Source organism: Ranitomeya variabilis, chromosome 4 (assembly GCF_051348905.1).
Source record: "Ranitomeya variabilis isolate aRanVar5 chromosome 4, aRanVar5.hap1, whole genome shotgun sequence".
Taxonomy (NCBI): domain Eukaryota; kingdom Metazoa; phylum Chordata; class Amphibia; order Anura; family Dendrobatidae; genus Ranitomeya; species Ranitomeya variabilis.
The window spans coordinates 319194042-319214497 of NC_135235.1; the positions used below are offsets into that span (position 1 = coordinate 319194042).

Sequence of the window (20456 nt, forward strand, 5' to 3'; positions counted from 1 at the left end):
GGAAAACTAAGTGCGTTCAGGTGTGGAGCAGAGAGGAGTGGTCTCTGCTCATCTTGGTCAGAGAATTAAGGGTGGACCAGATGCATACAATCAGGCCTAAGTAAACAATGTCATAAATAACACAGGGCAAGCTGGGGTTAGCTGAAAGGCATACCATATGAAAGCAAAGAGCAGAGGGAAGTCTATGTGCAAAGCTGGGTGATGTATTATGTGCACTTCATAGCAGGAGAGCAGGAGAGCTGGATGAACATACCTGTTGGAAGAATAGAGATGCTTGTTAGAGTGCGATGGTGGCAGGTAGCAGGGCGCAGTCTGTATACATCTTTCAGGTTTTAATTCTAATGTAATCCACACTTTTAGAACACACTTCTAGGGATCACACTGCAGACTAAAGTCATGCAGACTTGTGCTATGCAATATATGGAAAACTAAGTGCGTTCAGGTGTGGAGCAGAGAGGAGTGGTCTCTGCTCATCTTGGTCAGAGAATTAAGGGTGGACCAGATGCATACAATCAGGCCTAAGTAAACAATGTCATAAATAACACAGGGCAAGCTGGGGTTAGCTGAAAGGCATACCATATGAAAGCAAAGAGCAGAGGGAAGTCTATGTGCAAAGCTGGGTGATGTATTATGTGCACTTCATAGCAGGAGAGCAGGAGAGCTGGATGAACATACCTGTTGGAAGAATAGAGATGCTTGTTAGAGTGCGATGGTGGCAGGTAGCAGGGCGCAGTCTGTATACATCTTTCAGGTTTTAATTCTAATGTAATCCACACTTTTAGAACACACTTCTAGGGATCACACTGCAGACTAAAGTCATGCAGACTTGTGCTATGCAATATATGGAAAACTAAGTGCGTTCAGGTGTGGAGCAGAGAGGAGTGGTCTCTGCTCATCTTGGTCAGAGAATTAAGGGTGGACCAGATGCATACAATCAGGCCTAAGTAAACAATGTCATAAATAACACAGGGCAAGCTGGGGTTAGCTGAAAGGCATACCATATGAAAGCAAAGAGCAGAGGGAAGTCTATGTGCAAAGCTGGGTGATGTATTATGTGCACTTCATAGCAGGAGAGCAGGAGAGCTGGATGAACATACCTGTTGGAAGAATAGAGATGCTTGTTAGAGTGCGATGGTGGCAGGTAGCAGGGCGCAGTCTGTATACATCTTTCAGGTTTTAATTCTAATGTAATCCACACTTTTAGAACACACTTCTAGGGATCACACTGCAGACTAAAGTCATGCAGACTTGTGCTATGCAATATATGGAAAACTAAGTGCGTTCAGGTGTGGAGCAGAGAGGAGTGGTCTCTGCTCATCTTGGTCAGAGAATTAAGGGTGGACCAGATGCATACAATCAGGCCTAAGTAAACAATGTCATAAATAACACAGGGCAAGCTGGGGTTAGCTGAAAGGCATACCATATGAAAGCAAAGAGCAGAGGGAAGTCTATGTGCAAAGCTGGGTGATGTATTATGTGCACTTCATAGCAGGAGAGCAGGAGAGCTGGATGAACATACCTGTTGGAAGAATAGAGATGCTTGTTAGAGTGCGATGGTGGCAGGTAGCAGGGCGCAGTCTGTATACATCTTTCAGGTTTTAATTCTAATGTAATCCACACTTTTAGAACACACTTCTAGGGATCACACTGCAGACTAAAGTCATGCAGACTTGTGCTATGCAATATATGGAAAACTAAGTGCGTTCAGGTGTGGAGCAGAGAGGAGTGGTCTCTGCTCATCTTGGTCAGAGAATTAAGGGTGGACCAGATGCATACAATCAGGCCTAAGTAAACAATGTCATAAATAACACAGGGCAAGCTGGGGTTAGCTGAAAGGCATACCATATGAAAGCAAAGAGCAGAGGGAAGTCTATGTGCAAAGCTGGGTGATGTATTATGTGCACTTCTGTTGTGAATTTGGATTCTGGGCTCCCCCGGTGGCCGCTTGGGGAATTGGACTTGTCATCCTCTTTCCTGTTTCACCTGGTTCCATCAGTAGTGGGTGTCGCTATTTAAGCTCATTTCTCTGGTGGTTTCTTGCCGGTCAACAATGTTATCTGATGCCTCTCAGTGCTTGTTCCTGCTTCTAGACTACTACTAGATAAGTTGGACTTTTGTCCATGTTTTGTTTTGCCTATTTGTTCCAGTTCACAGCTGAAGTTTTGTTACTGTGTCTGGAAAGCTCTCGTTGATCAGGGATTGCTACTCTGGCGTTATGAGTTAATGCCAGAGTTTAAGGTAATCTCTGGATGGTGTTTTGTTAGTGTTTTTTCTGCTGACCATGAAAGTATACTATCTGTCTTCTGCTATCTAGTAAGCGGACCTCAAATTTGCTAAGACTATTTTCCTGCTGCGTTTGTTGTTTCATCTGAACTCACCGTCATTATATGTGGGGGGCTACTGTCTTCTTTGGAATATTTCTCTAGAGGTGAGCCAGGTCTTATTTTTCCCTCTGCTAGCTATTTAGGTCTTAGGCCAGAGCTGGGCATCTAGCGATAAATAGGAAATGCTACCTGGCTATTTCTAGTTGCGCGGCAGGCTTAGTTCATGGTCAGTATAGTTCCATCTTCCGAGAGCTTGTCCCTCTATAGGCTTGCTATGATCTCTGCCTGCAGAGATCATGACAGTTTGACCGGCCAATAAAGTGTTAAAGACCCAGGTTGAGAAAGGAGAGTTATAAGAAGTCTGCTGGAATTTTTTTTTTTTTTTTTTCCTCCAGTCTGCCTTGCTGCAGTCTTTTTTCTCTCTCTCCTCCTAATCTCTGTATGGCTCTGTGTGCACCTGACAATAATGGATCTCCAGAGTGTAACTGCGGGTTTGAATAATCTCATCACGAAAGTACAAAATTTACAAGATTTTGTGGTACATGCTCCGGTATCTGAGCCGAGAATTCCTTTGCCGGAGTTCTTCACAGGGAATAGAGCTAGCTTCCAGAATTTCCGAAATAATTGTAAGCTTTATTTGTCCCTGAAGTCTCGTTCAGCTGGAGACCCTGCTCAGCAGGTTAGGATTGTGATTTCCTTGCTCAGGGGTGACCCTCAAGATTGGGCCTTCTCATTGCCAGCAGGGGATCCTGCGTTACGCGATGTGGATGCGTTTTTTCTGGCCTTGGGCTTGCTTTATGAGGAACCTCATTTGGAACTTCAGGCAGAAAAAACTTTGATGGCACTATCTCAGGGGCAAGACGAAGCTGAAGTTTTCTGCCAAAAATTCCGTAAATGGTCTGTGCTTACTCAGTGGAATGAGTGCGCCTTGGCGGCAACTTTCAGAGAAGGTCTCTCTGATGCCGTTAAGGATGTTATGGTGGGGTTCCCTGTGCCTGCAGGTCTGAATGAGTCCATGACAATGGCTATTCAGATTGATAGGCGTCTGCGGGAGCGCAAACCGGTGCACCATCTGGCGGTGTCTATGGAAAAGACGCCAGAAAGTATGCAGTGTGATAGAATTCTGTCCAGGAGCGAGCGACAGAATTTTAGACGGAAGAATGGATTGTGTTTCTATTGTGGGGATTCTACTCATGTTATATCAGCATGCTCTAGGCGTACAAAGAAGCCTGATAAGTCTGTTTCCATTGGCACCATTCAGTCTAAGTTTATTTTGTCTGTAACCCTGATTTGCTCTTTGTCATCCATTGCCACGGACGCCTATGTTGACTCTGGCGCCGCTCTGAGTCTTATGGATTGGTCCTTTGCCAATCGTTGTGGTTTTGATTTAGAGCCTTTGGAGACTCTTATTCCTCTGAAGGGGATTGACTCCACCCCATTGGCTAATAATAAACCACAATACTGGACACAAGTAACCATGCGTATCAATCCGGATCACCAGGAGATTATTCGTTTCCTGGTGCTGTATAATTTACATGACGATTTGGTACTGGGATTGCCATGGTTGCAGTCTCACAACCCAGTCTTGGACTGGAGAGCAATGTCTGTGTTGAGCTGGGGATGTAAGGGTATTCATGGGGACTTACCTTTGGTTTCTATTTCGTCGTCCATTCCCTCTGAAGTCCCTGAGTTCCTCTCTGATTATCAAGACGTCTTTGACGAACCCAAGCTTGGGTCGTTACCTCCGCACCGTGAGTGCGATTGTGCCATAGATTTGATACCGGGTTGTAAATATCCAAAGGGTCGTTTGTTTAATCTGTCTGTGCCGGAACATGCTGCTATGCGGGAATATATAAAGGAGTCTTTGGAAAAGGGACATATTCGTCCATCTTCTTCTCCCTTGGGAGCTGGGTTTTTCTTTGTCTCAAAAAAAGACGGCTCTTTGAGACCATGTATTGATTATCGGCTTCTGAATAAGATCACTGTTAAGTATCAATACCCATTGCCATTGCTTACTGATTTGTTTGCTCGTATAGAGGGTGCTAAGTGGTTCTCTAAAATTGATCTTCGTGGGGCGTATAATTTGGTGCGGATCAGGCAGGGGGATGAGTGGAAGACCGCATTTAATACGCCCGAGGGCCACTTTGAGTATTTGGTCATGCCTTTTGGTCTTTCTAATGCCCCTTCAGTTTTCCAGTCTTTTATGCATGATATTTTCCGCGATTTTCTGGATAAATTTATGATAATATATCTGGATGATATTCTGATTTTTTCTGATGACTGGGACTCTCATGTCCAGCAGGTCAGGAGAGTTTTTCAGGTTCTGCGGTCTAATTCTTTATGTGTGAAGGGGTCTAAGTGCGTTTTTGGGGTCCAGAAAATTTCCTTTTTGGGGTATATTTTTTCTCCCTCTTCCATTGAGATGGATCCCGTCAAGGTGCAAGCTATTTGTGACTGGACTCAGCCCTCCTCTCTTAAGGGTCTTCAGAGATTTTTGGGCTTTGCCAACTTTTACCGCCGATTTATTGCTGGTTTTTCGGATGTCGTTAAACCACTGACTGATTTGACCAGACAAGGCGCTGATGTTGCTAATTGGTCCCCTCATGCTGTAGAGGCCTTTCAGGAGCTTAAGCGCCGTTTTGCCTCTGCCCCTGTGTTGCGTCAGCCTGATGTGAATCTGCCTTTTCAGGTTGAGGTTGACGCTTCGGAGATCGGAGCTGGGGCAGTGTTGTCGCAGAAAGGTTCCGACTGCTCCGTCATTAGGCCTTGTGCATTCTTTTCTCGCAAATTTTCGCCCGCAGAGCGGAATTATGATGTTGGGAATCGGGAGCTTTTGGCCATGAAGTGGGCGTTTGAGGAGTGGCGCCATTGGCTCGAGGGGGCTAGGCATCAGGTGGTGGTATTGACTGACCACAAAAATTTGATTTATCTTGAGACTGCCAGACGCCTGAATCCTAGACAGGCGCGCTGGTCTTTATTTTTTTCTCGCTTTAATTTTGTGGTGTCATACCTACCGGGTTCTAAGAATGTTAAGGCAGATGCCCTTTCTAGGAGTTTTGACCCGGACTCTCCTGGTAATTCTGAACCCACAGGTATCCTTAGGGAGGGAGTAATTTTGTCGGCCGTTTCTCCTGATCTGCGGCGGTCCTTGCAAGAGTTTCAGGCGGATAGACCGGATCGTTGTCCGCCTGATAGACTGTTTGTTCCGGATGATTGGACCAGCAGAGTCATCTCTGAGGTACATTCTTCTGCATTGGCAGGTCATCCCGGAATTTTTGGTACCAGGGATTTGGTGGCAAGATCCTTCTGGTGGCCTTCCCTGTCACGAGATGTGCGAGTCTTTGTGCAGTCATGTGACGTTTGTGCTCGGGCCAAGTCTTGTAGTTCTCGGGCTAGCGGACTGCTGTTGCCCTTGCCTATTCCTAAGAGGCCTTGGACACACATCTCGATGGATTTTATTTCAGATCTGCCTGTTTCCCAGAAGATGTCTGTCATCTGGGTGGTCTGTGACCGTTTCTCTAAAATGGTCCATTTGGTTCCTCTGCCCAAGTTGCCTTCTTCTTCTGAGTTGGTTCCTCTGTTTTTTCAGAATGTTGTCCGATTGCACGGTATTCCTGAGAATATTGTTTCTGACAGAGGTACCCAGTTTGTGTCTAGATTTTGGCGGGCATTCTGTGCTAGGATGGGCATAGATTTGTCTTTTTCGTCTGCTTTTCACCCTCAGACTAATGGCCAGACCGAGCGGACTAATCAGACCCTGGAGACATATCTGAGGTGTTTTGTCTCTGCTGACCAGGATGATTGGGTTGCTTTTTTGCCATTGGCAGAGTTCGCCCTCAATAATCGGGCCAGCTCTTCCACCTTGGTGTCCCCGTTTTTCTGTAATTCGGGGTTTCACCCTCGATTTTCCTCCGGTCAGGTGGAATCCTCGGATTGTCCTGGAGTGGATGCGGTGGTGGAGAGATTGCATCACATCTGGGGGCAGGTTATGGACAATTTGAAGTTGTCCCAGGAGAAGACTCAGCGTTTTGCCAACCGTCATCGTCGTGTTGGTTCTCGGCTTTGTGTTGGAGATTTGGTGTGGTTGTCTTCTCGTTTTGTCCCTATGAGGGTCTCTTCTCCTAAGTTTAAACCTCGGTTCATCGGCCCTTATAGAATATTGGAGATTCTTAATCCTGTTTCTTTCCGTTTGGACCTCCCTGCGTCCTTTTCCATTCATAACGTTTTTCATCGGTCGTTATTGCGCAGGTATGAGGTACCTGTGGTACCTTCAGTTGAGCCTCCTGCTCCGGTGTTGGTTGAGGGTGAGTTGGAGTACGTTGTGGAGAAAATTTTGGACTCTCGTGTTTCCAGACGGAGACTCCAGTATCTGGTCAACTGGAAGGGTTACGGCCAGGAGGATAATTCTTGGGTCAATGCATCTGATGTTCATGCTTCTGATCTTGTTCGTGCCTTCCATAGGGCTCATCCTGGTCGCCCTGGTGGATCTGGTGAGGGTTCGGTGCCCCCTCCTTGAGGGGGGGGTACTGTTGTGAATTTGGATTCTGGGCTCCCCCGGTGGCCGCTTGGGGAATTGGACTTGTCATCCTCTTTCCTGTTTCACCTGGTTCCATCAGTAGTGGGTGTCGCTATTTAAGCTCATTTCTCTGGTGGTTTCTTGCCGGTCAACAATGTTATCTGATGCCTCTCAGTGCTTGTTCCTGCTTCTAGACTACTACTAGATAAGTTGGACTTTTGTCCATGTTTTGTTTTGCCTATTTGTTCCAGTTCACAGCTGAAGTTTTGTTACTGTGTCTGGAAAGCTCTCGTTGATCAGGGATTGCTACTCTGGCGTTATGAGTTAATGCCAGAGTTTAAGGTAATCTCTGGATGGTGTTTTGTTAGTGTTTTTTCTGCTGACCATGAAAGTATACTATCTGTCTTCTGCTATCTAGTAAGCGGACCTCAAATTTGCTAAGACTATTTTCCTGCTGCGTTTGTTGTTTCATCTGAACTCACCGTCATTATATGTGGGGGGCTACTGTCTTCTTTGGAATATTTCTCTAGAGGTGAGCCAGGTCTTATTTTTCCCTCTGCTAGCTATTTAGGTCTTAGGCCAGAGCTGGGCATCTAGCGATAAATAGGAAATGCTACCTGGCTATTTCTAGTTGCGCGGCAGGCTTAGTTCATGGTCAGTATAGTTCCATCTTCCGAGAGCTTGTCCCTCTATAGGCTTGCTATGATCTCTGCCTGCAGAGATCATGACACACTTCATAGCAGGAGAGCAGGAGAGCTGGATGAACATACCTGTTGGAAGAATAGAGATGCTTGTTAGAGTGCGATGGTGGCAGGTAGCAGGGCGCAGTCTGTATACATCTTTCAGGTTTTAATTCTAATGTAATCCACACTTTTAGAACACACTTCTAGGGATCACACTGCAGACTAAAGTCATGCAGACTTGTGCTATGCAATATATGGAAAACTAAGTGCGTTCAGGTGTGGAGCAGAGAGGAGTGGTCTCTGCTCATCTTGGTCAGAGAATTAAGGGTGGACCAGATGCATACAATCAGGCCTAAGTAAACAATGTCATAAATAACACAGGTCAAGCTGGGGTTAGCTGAAAGGCATACCATATGAAAGCAAAGAGCAGAGGGAAGTCTATGTGCAAAGCTGGGTGATGTATTATGTGCACTTCATAGCAGGAGAGCAGGAGAGCTGGGTGAACATACCTGTTGGAAGAATAGAGATGCTTGTTAGAGTGCGATGGTGGCAGGTAGCAGGGCGCAGTCTGTATACATCTTTCAGGTTTTAATTCTAATGTAATCCACACTTTTAGAACACACTTCTAGGGATCACACTGCAGACTAAACTACACAATCGCAATCTTTAATTACTGCTGCATTTTTTTTTCCAGCCTTTTGCCCTCATTTGATACATTTCTGGTGAAGCTGCGTTTCTAATGTGTGTTTTTTTTTTGTTTGTTTGTTTTTTATAGTACAGAAACTTTGATTCTGCACTTAAAAAAAGCAACCGCAGTTTTCTACTTTTTTTTTTTTTTTCAGGCTCTACATAGACATAGACAAGAGAGAAAAAAAAAAGCAAAAAAGTACCAAGACGCACAATTCATCAGTGTCTGTAGACCACAGGGGTTGCAATTTTCATTAAAATAAATCCCATTTGCTTGGACACTTAAACACAGCAGAATTTCAGTGCAAAAAAAAATATTGAAAAAAACGCTGCATTTACACTACATGTGAACATGGTCTAAATGTCTAAGCAAAGTGGATGTGATTCCATGAAATCTCCGCCCTCGGTGTGTCTAGAGACGCTGATGAACTCTATGGTTTGGTGCATTTTTTCTTTATAGGCTTGTTCTGCAAAAAAAATAATAAAAAAAAACAACAAAATGACATTGCATTTGTAAGTGCAGAATCAAAGCTTTTCTGTAGTATTAAAAATGCGGATTCACATCTGCACCAAAAACGTTTCCAATATGAGGGAACACGTAATAATTAGAGAAGATCGTTACTGAGTTGTGTGATGAGGACACCTGAAGAAAAAAAAAAAAGCAGTTAAAAAAGCTGCATTTATGCTCCCTGTGTGCGTGACCTCAACGTTACATTTTTATTACTTTTTTTATGGGTTTAATTGATCTTTTTTCTCTTTCACGCAATTTTTTCATTTACTGATTCCCGTAAATAATCTGATCTTTGCGTAGGTCATTACGATTAGAGACACCAAATACCGTATATTTATAAGTAGAAAAATATTTAGAATTGAGAGTCCTCAGTGGTTGATACCTTTTAATGGCTAACTGAAAAGATGGTAACAAATTGCAAGCTTTCGAGACTACACAGGTCCCTTCATCAGGCATAGACTAAGGCTAGTTTCACACTAGCGTTTACCTGATCTGCGGCAGGCTGCGGACTTCCTCCGTGAAGCCCCGCCCTCGGCCGCACCTCCGTCGCTAGCTCCGCCTACTTCTGCATGCGGCCCGCATGCGGCCTCCGTACCTATCTTTAACATTAGGTACGCAGGTCGTGCCGCTGTATGCGGATGCTGCCGCATGCGTCGTTTTGACGATGCGGAAAAAAAAATGCTACAGGCTGCGTCCTACGCTGGTCGCCGCATCGTCAAAATGACGCATGCGGCAGCATCCGCATACAGCGGCACGACCTGCGTACCTAATGTTAAAGATAGGTACGGAGGTCGCATGCGGGCCGCATGCAGAAGTAGGCGGTGCTAGCGGCGGAGGTGCGGCCGAGGGCGGGGCTTCACGGAGGAAGTCCGCAGCCTGCCGCAGATCAGGTAAACGCTAGTGTGAAACTAGCCTTAAGCAAATTCTGAAGAGTCACATATTTATACATAACACAGCACAGAACTGTCATTATGGGAGAGTGATAAGTGATAAACAGTTGTGTCCATAAATATTGGAAAGTTCCTATATTAGGAGTGAATGTTTTGTTGTCCTCTGATTCGGGTCTGGTTCTGTTATGATGACCCCACATGGTCTGAAGTGCAAATTCCTTAATTGATGTAAAAAGACATAAATTCATGCGACACATTCATTCCTGCACTAAGTATGTCAAAGGTCGTCATCAGTTTATAATCCCAGATTCTCCTGTCTCTCTGAGATTTGAAGCTACCTTTCAATACAAGTAATTTCAGGTCCGTGGTGCTATGATCAGGCATGCAAAAATGTTTGGCCACAGGTAGATCCATTCTTTTTTCTTTTATTGTATGGCGGTGAGATTTTATCCTTGTTCTCAGTTTTTGCTCTTTCTTCCTCATATCCCATCAGGCCTCTGGCCTACTACCACTACATTGATGACATTTTAATCATCTGGACGGAGTCTGAGCCACAGCTAAAGACGTTCCATGAACAGTTTAATCAATTTCACCCTACCATCAACTTGACACTCAACTACTCCTGTACTGAAATTAACTTTTTGGACACCATCATTAAGCTGCAGAACAATAAAATAGAGACATCACTGTATCAGAAGCCAATCGACCGTCCAACATACCTTAAATGGGACAGTTTCCATCCAAAACACATAAAAAACTCCATTGTCTACAGCCAAGGCATCAGATACAATCGTATATGTTCCAACCCAATGGATAGAGATGAACACCTTGGTCGCCTCAGAAAGACCTTTTTGAATCAGGGCTACCGTCCAAGAACAATTGAAAACCAGATCACAAGAGCCACCAGAATATCAAGGAATCACCTGCTACATTACAAAACTAAAGAAGAAAATAACCGGGTACCTCTAGTAGTTACCTACAATCCAAATCTGGAGGTGCTAAGGGGAGCTGCACGGAAATTACAACCTTTACTACAAAAAGATGCCCGACTACAATCCATTTTTCCAGACCCCCCACTACTGTGTTTTAGGCAGCCCCCAAATCTAAGAAGCATCAATGTCAGAAGCTCCCTGTCCTCTCCAACAGCTGCAGGAACCTTTCCTTGCAACCAGAAAAAATGTAAAACCTGTCCATTTATAATGACCACGGACAAGATAAAGACCCCCAACTCACATCAGGACTACAAGATACCAGGTACATTCAGCTGCGTCACTTCTAATGTGGTGTACCTAATCATTTGTACTAAATGTCCAACTGGGGGTCTGTATGTGGGGGAGACAGGGCAGAAACTGAGGACAAGGATGAACTCTCATCGCCATACAATAAGAGAAAAAAGAATGGATCTATACCTGTGGCCAAACATTTTTGTATGCATGATCAAAGCACCATGGACCTGAAATTACTTGTATAATATTTTTCTATCTACTGGCAAACACGGTACCAAGATATTTATCTTTCCTGTATTTATAAAGAGGAGAGCCACGGCGTCCACGAGTCCTGCAATTCAATGGTCCTTTATTTTGTGGCTGTGCCAAGCTTTTACTTTTCTACATAGCACAGATTACTCATAGTTTTAGGTCCTACATAAATGAACACAGCAGACATAAACTTTTCCATACGAGGAATGTGATATAAAAAATGCGGGCTATACCACATGCCCCCCAAAAAACATAAAATAAAAACAGATTTCTGACCGTACAAAAGAAAATGCAAATAATGGATCATCGGTGTGAAAGCGTGTCACAGATCAGCATAATGAACAACACAAGTCAGAGAGATTGGGATTGAAAAAGTTAAAGTAAACTTTTTTTTTTTTTTTTAATATGATTTATGCTCTTTAATTCTGAGCAGAGCGGTGGGGTACTGCCAAGTAATGAGATCCTCAAGAAACCCTCAAAAAATTATATTCTACCAAAGACTACTTTTTAATATTAGCAGCAAAGAGGAAATAGAAAATAACGGTTGCTGATCCGGCTGCATCCTGGATCTTCACATCAGAGACCAGAGTGTCCTGGGGATTAAACATCGGCATTATCTCATATATTGGCATTGATGGATTATGGTTGTAGCATAACGGTTACTATGACATGATCCAGAACTGTCCTTTGTGCAAGGTGTTTCCTGATCATAATCTCTTGTGTTTACATAAACAATGTATCTTGTGTTCAGCAGTCGTGACAAACTCCATACATTGGGGAAATATTGAATGAGAAAACGCCCTGTGCAGTGTCAGGCTGAGATAATGAACATTTTACAGTACCAGCAAACTGAAAGAGACTTCTGAAATCTGCTGAATTTTCCTTTGCTGATTTGAACAGTCAAAAGGTTTGGGGTTTTTTATATATCAAACCTGCAGATTGTCAATTCTTTCAGTGTTTTTTTCCAGGGAATTTCCACTTTCAAATGTATAGGAAAAAATACAAGTACGGTAAAAAGAAAAAATAATAATTTAATAATGCACATATTTTATGCAGCGTTTTTCCTGCCAACATTTTGTTTTTTTGCTGCAGAAGATCTACAAATCAAGACTCATAGGAGAGGGATGGTGTCCGATTAACCTGTTTTTATTTGCTTGGATATAGGCAAGGGTTTAATAAAGAGACCAGTGATCAGGAGTGCGGGACTTCGGGTATATCTGATGTTTTGGAATCAGAACCATCTTACTGCCGCGCACCCGGGAGGAGCAACGCTGCAGACACGGTGAGCCGACATTGATTCTAGCAATCCTATAACTCAATATTGCCATCCAAATGAAAACCTCTAGGCCAGCTGGATTATAGAACAAAATGATGTGATGTGATTGCTGTAATATTATGTTACTATTTTTTTTTTAAGAGAAAGACCAATATAGGATAAGCAAGGTCTGATTTGGTGTTAACCAAGCAAAACGACGAAACCTATAAAAATTAGCTGGGGGGATTTATTATAATTCTACCATGTTTTATTAATTTTTCTGTATCTGATATCTGAAACCTGCCTACTCTAGTGCTCACTGGACATAGCTGGGACGGTATTTATTTATACTTTTTTTTTTGTATTAGCTAAAGACCTGTAAGCGCTATCTCTAGTCCTATATTTAAGGCCTTTACTGCATGGGACATCAACTTTCCCTGCTCTGATCGCTGATCTGATACTCATCAATACTTTTGCATTGCAGGGTATTAGTTCTGTGCATAGCAGACAGGGAGGAGTTATGTCCGCTCCTGCGCTGAGCAGGAGCTTACAGGCCACGTCCCTGGGTGACCCCGCAGCCAGGGACACCATCGGCACAACACGATCGTAATCGCATTGTGCTGATGGGGCAGAGAGGGAGCTCCCTCCCTCTGCGATGCCCATCGATGTCGGGAAGGGGCTAAAGAGTAGCTGTCAACTTAATTTTCATTTCATGAATTAATGGTACACATGGAAATAAGAAACTTTGTAATATATCTTATCAGGGAAATCTGCTTCTTTCTCTGCCAGAACTGATAATTTGTTTTCAGTATTCTCAATTCACAGGTAAAATCTGTATTCAGTGCAGACAGATTGTTACATTACTGAGGTAGGAGATGACAGTTGGTGCTGATAAGATTCCACGTAGAGGGGAGGGAGGAGCTAGAGGCTGAGCTCCTCCCTCCTTTTCCTTCTCCTAACCTCTACATAGTATCTTAATAAGCACCAACTGTCATCTCCTATTACATACATTTTTCTTTACCGAATAAAGATTTTACCTGTGACTTGAGAATACTGAAACCAAATGATCAGTCCTGGGAGAAAAAGAATCAGGTTTCTGTGATAAGATATATTATGGTATGTGCACACGATCCGGAATGGCTCAGTATTTGCTCAGGATTTGACGCAGGTGAAATCTGCATCTGAGGTCACTGGTTTTTGACGTGTTTTTTTCAACATGCGTTTTTAATGCGTTTTTTCCATTACATGCGGTTTTTGTCACTTGAAGGAAAGCTAACTGAAAGTTGGCTTCTGGGAAGAAAAAAAAAAGATTTTCTGTTTGCAGATATATTGGGGTACGTTCCCACGGTCAGTAAATGCTGCGGGTTGGACGCTGCGTACATCCGCAGCATCCAACCTGCAGCATCCAGCTGTTACAGCATAGTGGATGGGATTTCAAGAAATCGCATCTCCACTATGCGTGCACCGATACCTGCAAAAACGGACATACAGCGCATCTTTCCAGACCGCAGCATGTCAAAGTATGTAGCGGAAACGCTCCATCTCTACTGCGTAAAGTACCCATAGACTTTCATTAGATACGATTATCAAAGGTGGAACAAATTGTATAAAAAATATAAGTCAAGCACAAGAATTAAATTAGGATCATGTATAAAAGGATTGTGCAATAAAGCCTAATAAATAGGATTATAATATATTAAATTTTTTATTGAAATAAATGATAATAATCAAATAATAATAATAGCTGATATAATAGATGGAGCACGTTTTATATAAAGTGTATAATATTCAATCCTCAATAGGAGAGGAAAATATAGTAAGAATGCCCTGAGATAAATAAGGAGCCAAAGAAAAATCAATTATATACTAAAAATTATCAGAAAAAATACTAAAAATGTATACTGCATATATATGGCTCAAAAAGAGTACACAAATCTCAATGAAGCACCTTAATAAAGACATAAACAAAAAACTTTTACTGTTTATTATTCTCATTAGCACTTTGCCTCTTTGTATGAACTTCAGCACTATCTGTCAGCACTTTGTTTATACATCATTAGCACCTTGTGCTCATAATCATTTACCTGTTATACCACTGTGGATATTGCCCTTCAGCACTCAGTGTTTTTGCAGATTAATGCTGTGTTTTTATTTGTTTTTTTTATATTTATCACTATATTGCGTACATATTTTTTTATTAATTATATTTATTTTTTATTTATGTCTTTATTAAGGTGCTTTATTGAGATTTTCACTCTTTTTGAGATATATATATATATATATATATATATATATATATATATATATATATATATATATATATATATTTAGTATACATTTTTAGTATTTTTTCTGATATTATTATTTTTTTTTAGTATATAATTGATTTTTCTTTGGCTCTTTATTTATCTCCGGGCATTTTTACTATATTTTCCTCTCCTATTGAAGATTGAATATTATACATTTTATATAAAACGTGCTCCATTTATTACATCAGCTATTATCATTTATTTCAATAAATTTTGTTTTAATATGTTATATTCTTATTTGTCTTTATTACACAATTCTTTCATTAGATGCGGTAAAACCGCATTATCTTCCTAGTAACTTGCGTATTAAAGAAGTTATCCACTATTATAACTTTTTTTTTCCATAAATCTTGCTATTATGTGCCACTGAAAATACCTACTGTGTTTATTTTAGCAATATTACCTTTTATCATGCTGTAGCAGCACATCTTTAGTGCTGGATCCAGCTCTCATGGGGTTAATCGACAACTTCCTTTCTCCTGACTTATTGTGCTCTAATACTACAAGTTCCATGATGCATTGCACTCGCCTGTAACTCTGCACCTGGCACACCCACTCCAAAACACACCCCAACCCCTCCCTCCTCTCCCCCCTCTATCTTCAAAAAGATTTGTGAGGTCATTTCTGTCCAACCTCCTCTTTTACATTTGTCCAACCCACACTCCATTACACACAGATAGATGGATAGATAACAAATAGATAGATAGATAACAAAGATAGATAGATATCTGTATCTATTTCCATAGATATGTCCATATCCATGTTTCTAAACCCCTTCACCCCTGGAGCTTTTTTCGTTTATCGCTCTCTTTCTTTCCAGAGCCATAATTTTTCCATCAATATGGCCATGTGAGGGCTTGTCTTTTGCGGGACAAGTTCTACTTTTGAACAACACCATTGGTTTTACCATGTCGTGTAACAGAAAATGTGAAAAAAAATTCAAAGTGCGATGAAATTGCAAAAAAAGTGCAATCCCACACTTTTTTTTTGCTTGGCTTTTTTGCTAGGTTCCCTAAATGCTAAGGCTGTGTGCACACGTTGCGGATTTGATTGCAGATCCGCAGCGTTTTTTGCTGCACAGAATTGCATCAAATCCGCAGTGTAGTGCACAACCAATGTAAGTCTATGGGAGCCGCAGACTTGTGCACATGCTGCGGAAAAAGCCGCACTGAAAGGCAGCTTTTTTTTCCCCGCAGCATGTCACTTCTTTTGTGCGGATCTGCAGTGTTTCTGTACCCATTGACTTGCATTGAGTTGGGCACATACGCAGCAAAACCGCAGATGTAAAAAAGATCTGCAGTTTTGTTGCGGATGTGGGTCCGAGAAACGCTGCAGTTCAGGAGGAGGGAAGTGTGTGGGCGGTGACTGTGTGCGTGTATGTGTGTGCGGGGCTGTTCGGGTGTGTGCGGGGCTGTTCGGGTGTGTACGGGGCTGTCAGGGTGTGTGCGGGGGGGTCTTTGGGGGTGTGTGTGTGCAGGCATCATCCGATGGGACTACAAATACGCAGCATCCAATCTGCAGCTAATTCTGATGTAATCCAGACAGTGGACACGCACTCTACACTACCCATACATCTATCAATAGATATATCTATCAATAGATATATCTATCCATAGATATATCTATCCACATATATCTATAGATAGATATATGAATAGATAGATGTATGCATCTATAGATCTATCTATATGTAGATCAATCTAATCATCTCATCTATCATCTATCTATCTGTGTGTGTAATGGAGTGTGGGTTGGACAAATGTAAAAGAGGAGGTTGGACAATAATTACATCACAAATCTTTTTTTTTTTGTTCAATAATTCTTTATTAAGCTTTCAAAAACGCATCAAAAACTGCATCAAAAACGAAGAAAAAAAAGCATCGAAACCGCGCGAAAACCGCACCAAAAACTGCATCAAAACCTGAATCAAAATCTTGCAAAAACTGCACCAAATACCGCACCAAAAACTGCATGAAAACCTGAATCCAAAACCGCACCAAAAACTGAATCAAAATCATGCAAAAACCGGACCAAAAAATGCATCAAAACCTGAATCAAAATTGTGCAAAAACCGCACCAAAAGCTGCATCAAAGCCATGCAAAAACTGCACCAAAACCGCGCAAAAGCTGCACCAAAAAGTGCATCAAAACTGCACCAAAACCTGAATCAAAATCGCGCAAAAAACACACCAAAAACTGCATAACAAAAGCATCAAAACCACGCAAAAACCGCACCAAAAACTGCATCAAAAACGCAGCAAAACTGTGCAAAAAACGTGCAAAAACGCATTAAAAACGCAGTTGCGTTTTCTGCCAGGAGATGCAGATTTTGTGCAGAAAATTCTGCACCAAAATCTGCAACGTGTGCACACAGCCTAAAACTGACCTGCCATTATGATTCTGGCATTACGGTCGTTACGAGTTCATAGACACCAAACACATCTAGGTTATTTTTTATCTAAGTGGTGAAAAAAAATTCCAAACTTTGCTATAAATAAATAAATAAATAAATAAATAAATAATTGTGCCATTTTCCAATACCCGTATCTTCTCCATTTTTCATGATCTGGGGTTGGGTGAGGGCTTATTTTTTGAGTGCCGAGCTGACATTTTTAATGATACCACTTTTGTGCATATACGTTCTTTTGATCGCCTGTTATTGTATTTTAATGCAATGTCTCGGTGACCGAAAAAACATAATTTTGATTTTTTTTCTCGCTACGCCGTTTAGCGATCATGTAAATTTTTTTTTTTTGTATTGAAAACAGCTGACATGTTGCGGCTTTGAAGTGGGCTCACCGCCGGAGCCCACCTCAAAGCGGGGGATACTGCCAGCTGACGTACTATTCCGTCATCTGGCAGAACGGGGCTAATGAACAATATGTTTCAGCTAAAAAAAATGAAAAAAAAAAATGGCATGGGCTCCCGTGCAATTTTCTGCACCAGAGGGGGAAAGCCGGGGGCCAATATTTGTATCCTGGGAAGGGGCGAATACCCATGGCCCCTCTCTAGGCTATGAATATCAGCCCGCAGCTGTCTGCGTAGCCTTTACTGGCTATTAAACTAGGGGGACCCCCCAAAAAATTGTGGGGTCCCCATATATTTTATAGCCAGAAAGGCTATGCAGACAGCTGCGGGCTGATATTCATAGCCTAGAGAGGGGCCACGGATATTGGCCTCCCCCTGGCTACAAATACCAGCCCACAGCCGTCCCAGAAATGGCGCATCTGTAAGATGCGCCAATTCCGGCACTTAGCCCCTCTCGTCCCACTCCCGAGTAGCGGTGGGATATGGGGTAATAAGGGGTTAATGTCACCTTGGTATTGTAATGTGACATTAAGCCTGGTTAATAATGGAGAGGCATCAATAAGACGCCTATCCATTACTAATCCTATAGTAGTGAAAGGGCTAAAAAAAAATAATTAAAGACACAGCCAGAAAAAAGTATTAATAATCTTAATTTCACCATACTTACCATACTCGATCGCCTGCAAAAAAATTAAAATAATAAGCCAACCATATACTACCTGTCCTCCGTAGTCCAATTAATAACGAATGTCCCACGACGATCTCGGGTGATGTCACTGCTCTATAGGCCTCCAGTGACACACTGACAGGAGACAATGGCTCCTGCAGTGCATCACGGAAGAGGTTACCTCAGTTCAGGGTCTCACTTTATGGCAATGCTGCGTGGGAATTTTCCCACACAGCAGTGCCAGAAGTGAGACTAGGGACTATTTTCTCATAGGGGCGTAGGAATACATTGTAGGGAATACAGTGCGGAAGGATACCTTCCATCATTGTATTCCTGGAGCCCCTGGAGAGCTGATGCTGCTGCTCTCCACAGGAGATTGTCGTGGGACACTCGTTTTAATTGGATATCTGCGGATCAGGGAGTATAGAGTTTGTTTATTATTTTAATATTTTTAACAGGTGACACTGGCTTCGGGGATCAAGGTGACAAGGTGATAGTGAGTATGTACTCTGTTATATGTACTGTATGTCTATATATATATATGTACTGTATGTCTTTTTGTATGTTGTATGTGTTTTATGCTGCATATTGCACGTCGCATGTCGCATGTTGTATGTCGCATGGTGCATGCTGTATGTCTGTATGTATGTTGCATGTCTGTATGTATGTTGCATGTCTGTATGTTGTATGTATGTTGCATGTCTGTATGTTGTATGTATGTCTGTATGTATGTTGTATGTATGTTGCATGTCTGTATGTTGTATGTCTGTCTGTATGTTGTATGTCTGTATGTATGTTGTCTGTATGTTGTATGTCTGTATGTATGTCTGTATATGTGTTTGTTTTTTGTTTTTTTTTAACATTCAACACATTAGCCGGATGATGGGACTACTACTGTCAAAAAATATATAACCAAAAACTAATATTAACGATACCTTTATTTGAATAAAAAAATAAGAATAAAAACTGACACAACACCCAAACCCCTCTTGGTGGGAGTGGGTCAATAAAAACCTGGCCCGATGATACGAGGGCAATGGGTGGGAGCACAATATTAAAGTATACACTCTATGCGTCCCTAGTATGCTCCCCTGCCTGTCTGCGGAGGTTGGCACCCTCTTGGACGCAATGTGGCGCCCCCGCTCCTCGACGGCTAACCCTATAAACCCTATGGGTCCCTTAACTTATTTGGAAATACTATACTGCTGTGGATATTCCTAAATTGCCCACACCCAGGGCCCAAAAAATAATACACACAAATCGATGCCAGGTGGTAATTCACCAAAATGTCCCGGTAAAGAAGGCCTGGACTGACAGTACACAACCCCTAACCATGTATGCCCGACCTGCTCTAATGGCTATTACACCCTCCAGAGTCCCTACTCCGACCACCCTGCCTAACAGCGGAGGTTGGCACCCTCTTGAGGGCAAAATGGCGCCCCCACTCCTCGGCGGCTGTCCCTGTTGGCCCTGGTCGAATCCCTACAAAAAGATGGGGATCCTATAAATAGAGTGGTGCCTATGGGGCTACAGTAGTGAACCACAATAACGGGTAGATATATCACGGTACAACCAACACTAAAGCCAAAATTGGTATAAAACACATAAACCAGGCAATCAGAATCCAAGGTATTTTTACAACCCACCAAACCTAGTTGCAGCTATTTCACAAAATAGGGGGGAGGTATAATGACTCAACTCCCCAAACATACACGGATGCAGGTATACTTATAATAGCATTTTAGCCTAGATAAATCTTACATTCTAAGGCCGGCGTCACACTGGCGAGTTTTACGGATGTAAGAGCGCAGAAACTACGTCCGTAAAACTCGCATAACATACGGCACAATTATTCTCAATGGGGCTGCTCCTATTAGCCGTATATTACGGTTCAGTATTATACGGCTTTCTACGGCCGTACAAAATCGCAGCATGCTGCGTTTGTCAGCGTACTGCGCAAAAAAATCGCCAATGAAAGTCTATGGGGGCGTGAAAAATACGGATTCCACACTGACCAGCAGTGTGACTTGCGAGAAATACGCAGCGGTGTTAGTGAAAAGTCGGTAATTCAATTGCCGGCTTTTAATTTCTCCTGCACAAACCCGACAGGATATGAGACATGGTTTACATACAGTAAACCATCTCATATCCCCTTTTTTTTTGCATATTCCACATTACTAATGTTAGTAGTGTGTATGTGCAAAATTTCAGCGCTGTAGCTGCTGAAATAAAGGGTTAAATGGCGGAAAAAATTGGCGTGGGCTCCCGCGCAATTTTCTCCGCCAGAATGGTAAAGCCAGTGACTGAGGGCAGATATTAATAGCCAGG

The 20456-nt window shown here is 42.4% G+C and overlaps 1 protein-coding gene across 1 annotated transcript in view; it reads left to right on the plus strand.

The window, feature by feature from the left end:
* TREH (trehalase) overlaps positions 1-20456 on the plus strand; it is a 77033-nt gene that overhangs the window by 11774 nt on the left and 44803 nt on the right. Inside the window, exon 2 of the mRNA XM_077250466.1 lies at positions 12254-12371. Within this exon, the coding sequence (XP_077106581.1) occupies positions 12254-12371 (118 nt within the window). The remainder of the gene's footprint in view (positions 1-12253; positions 12372-20456) is intronic.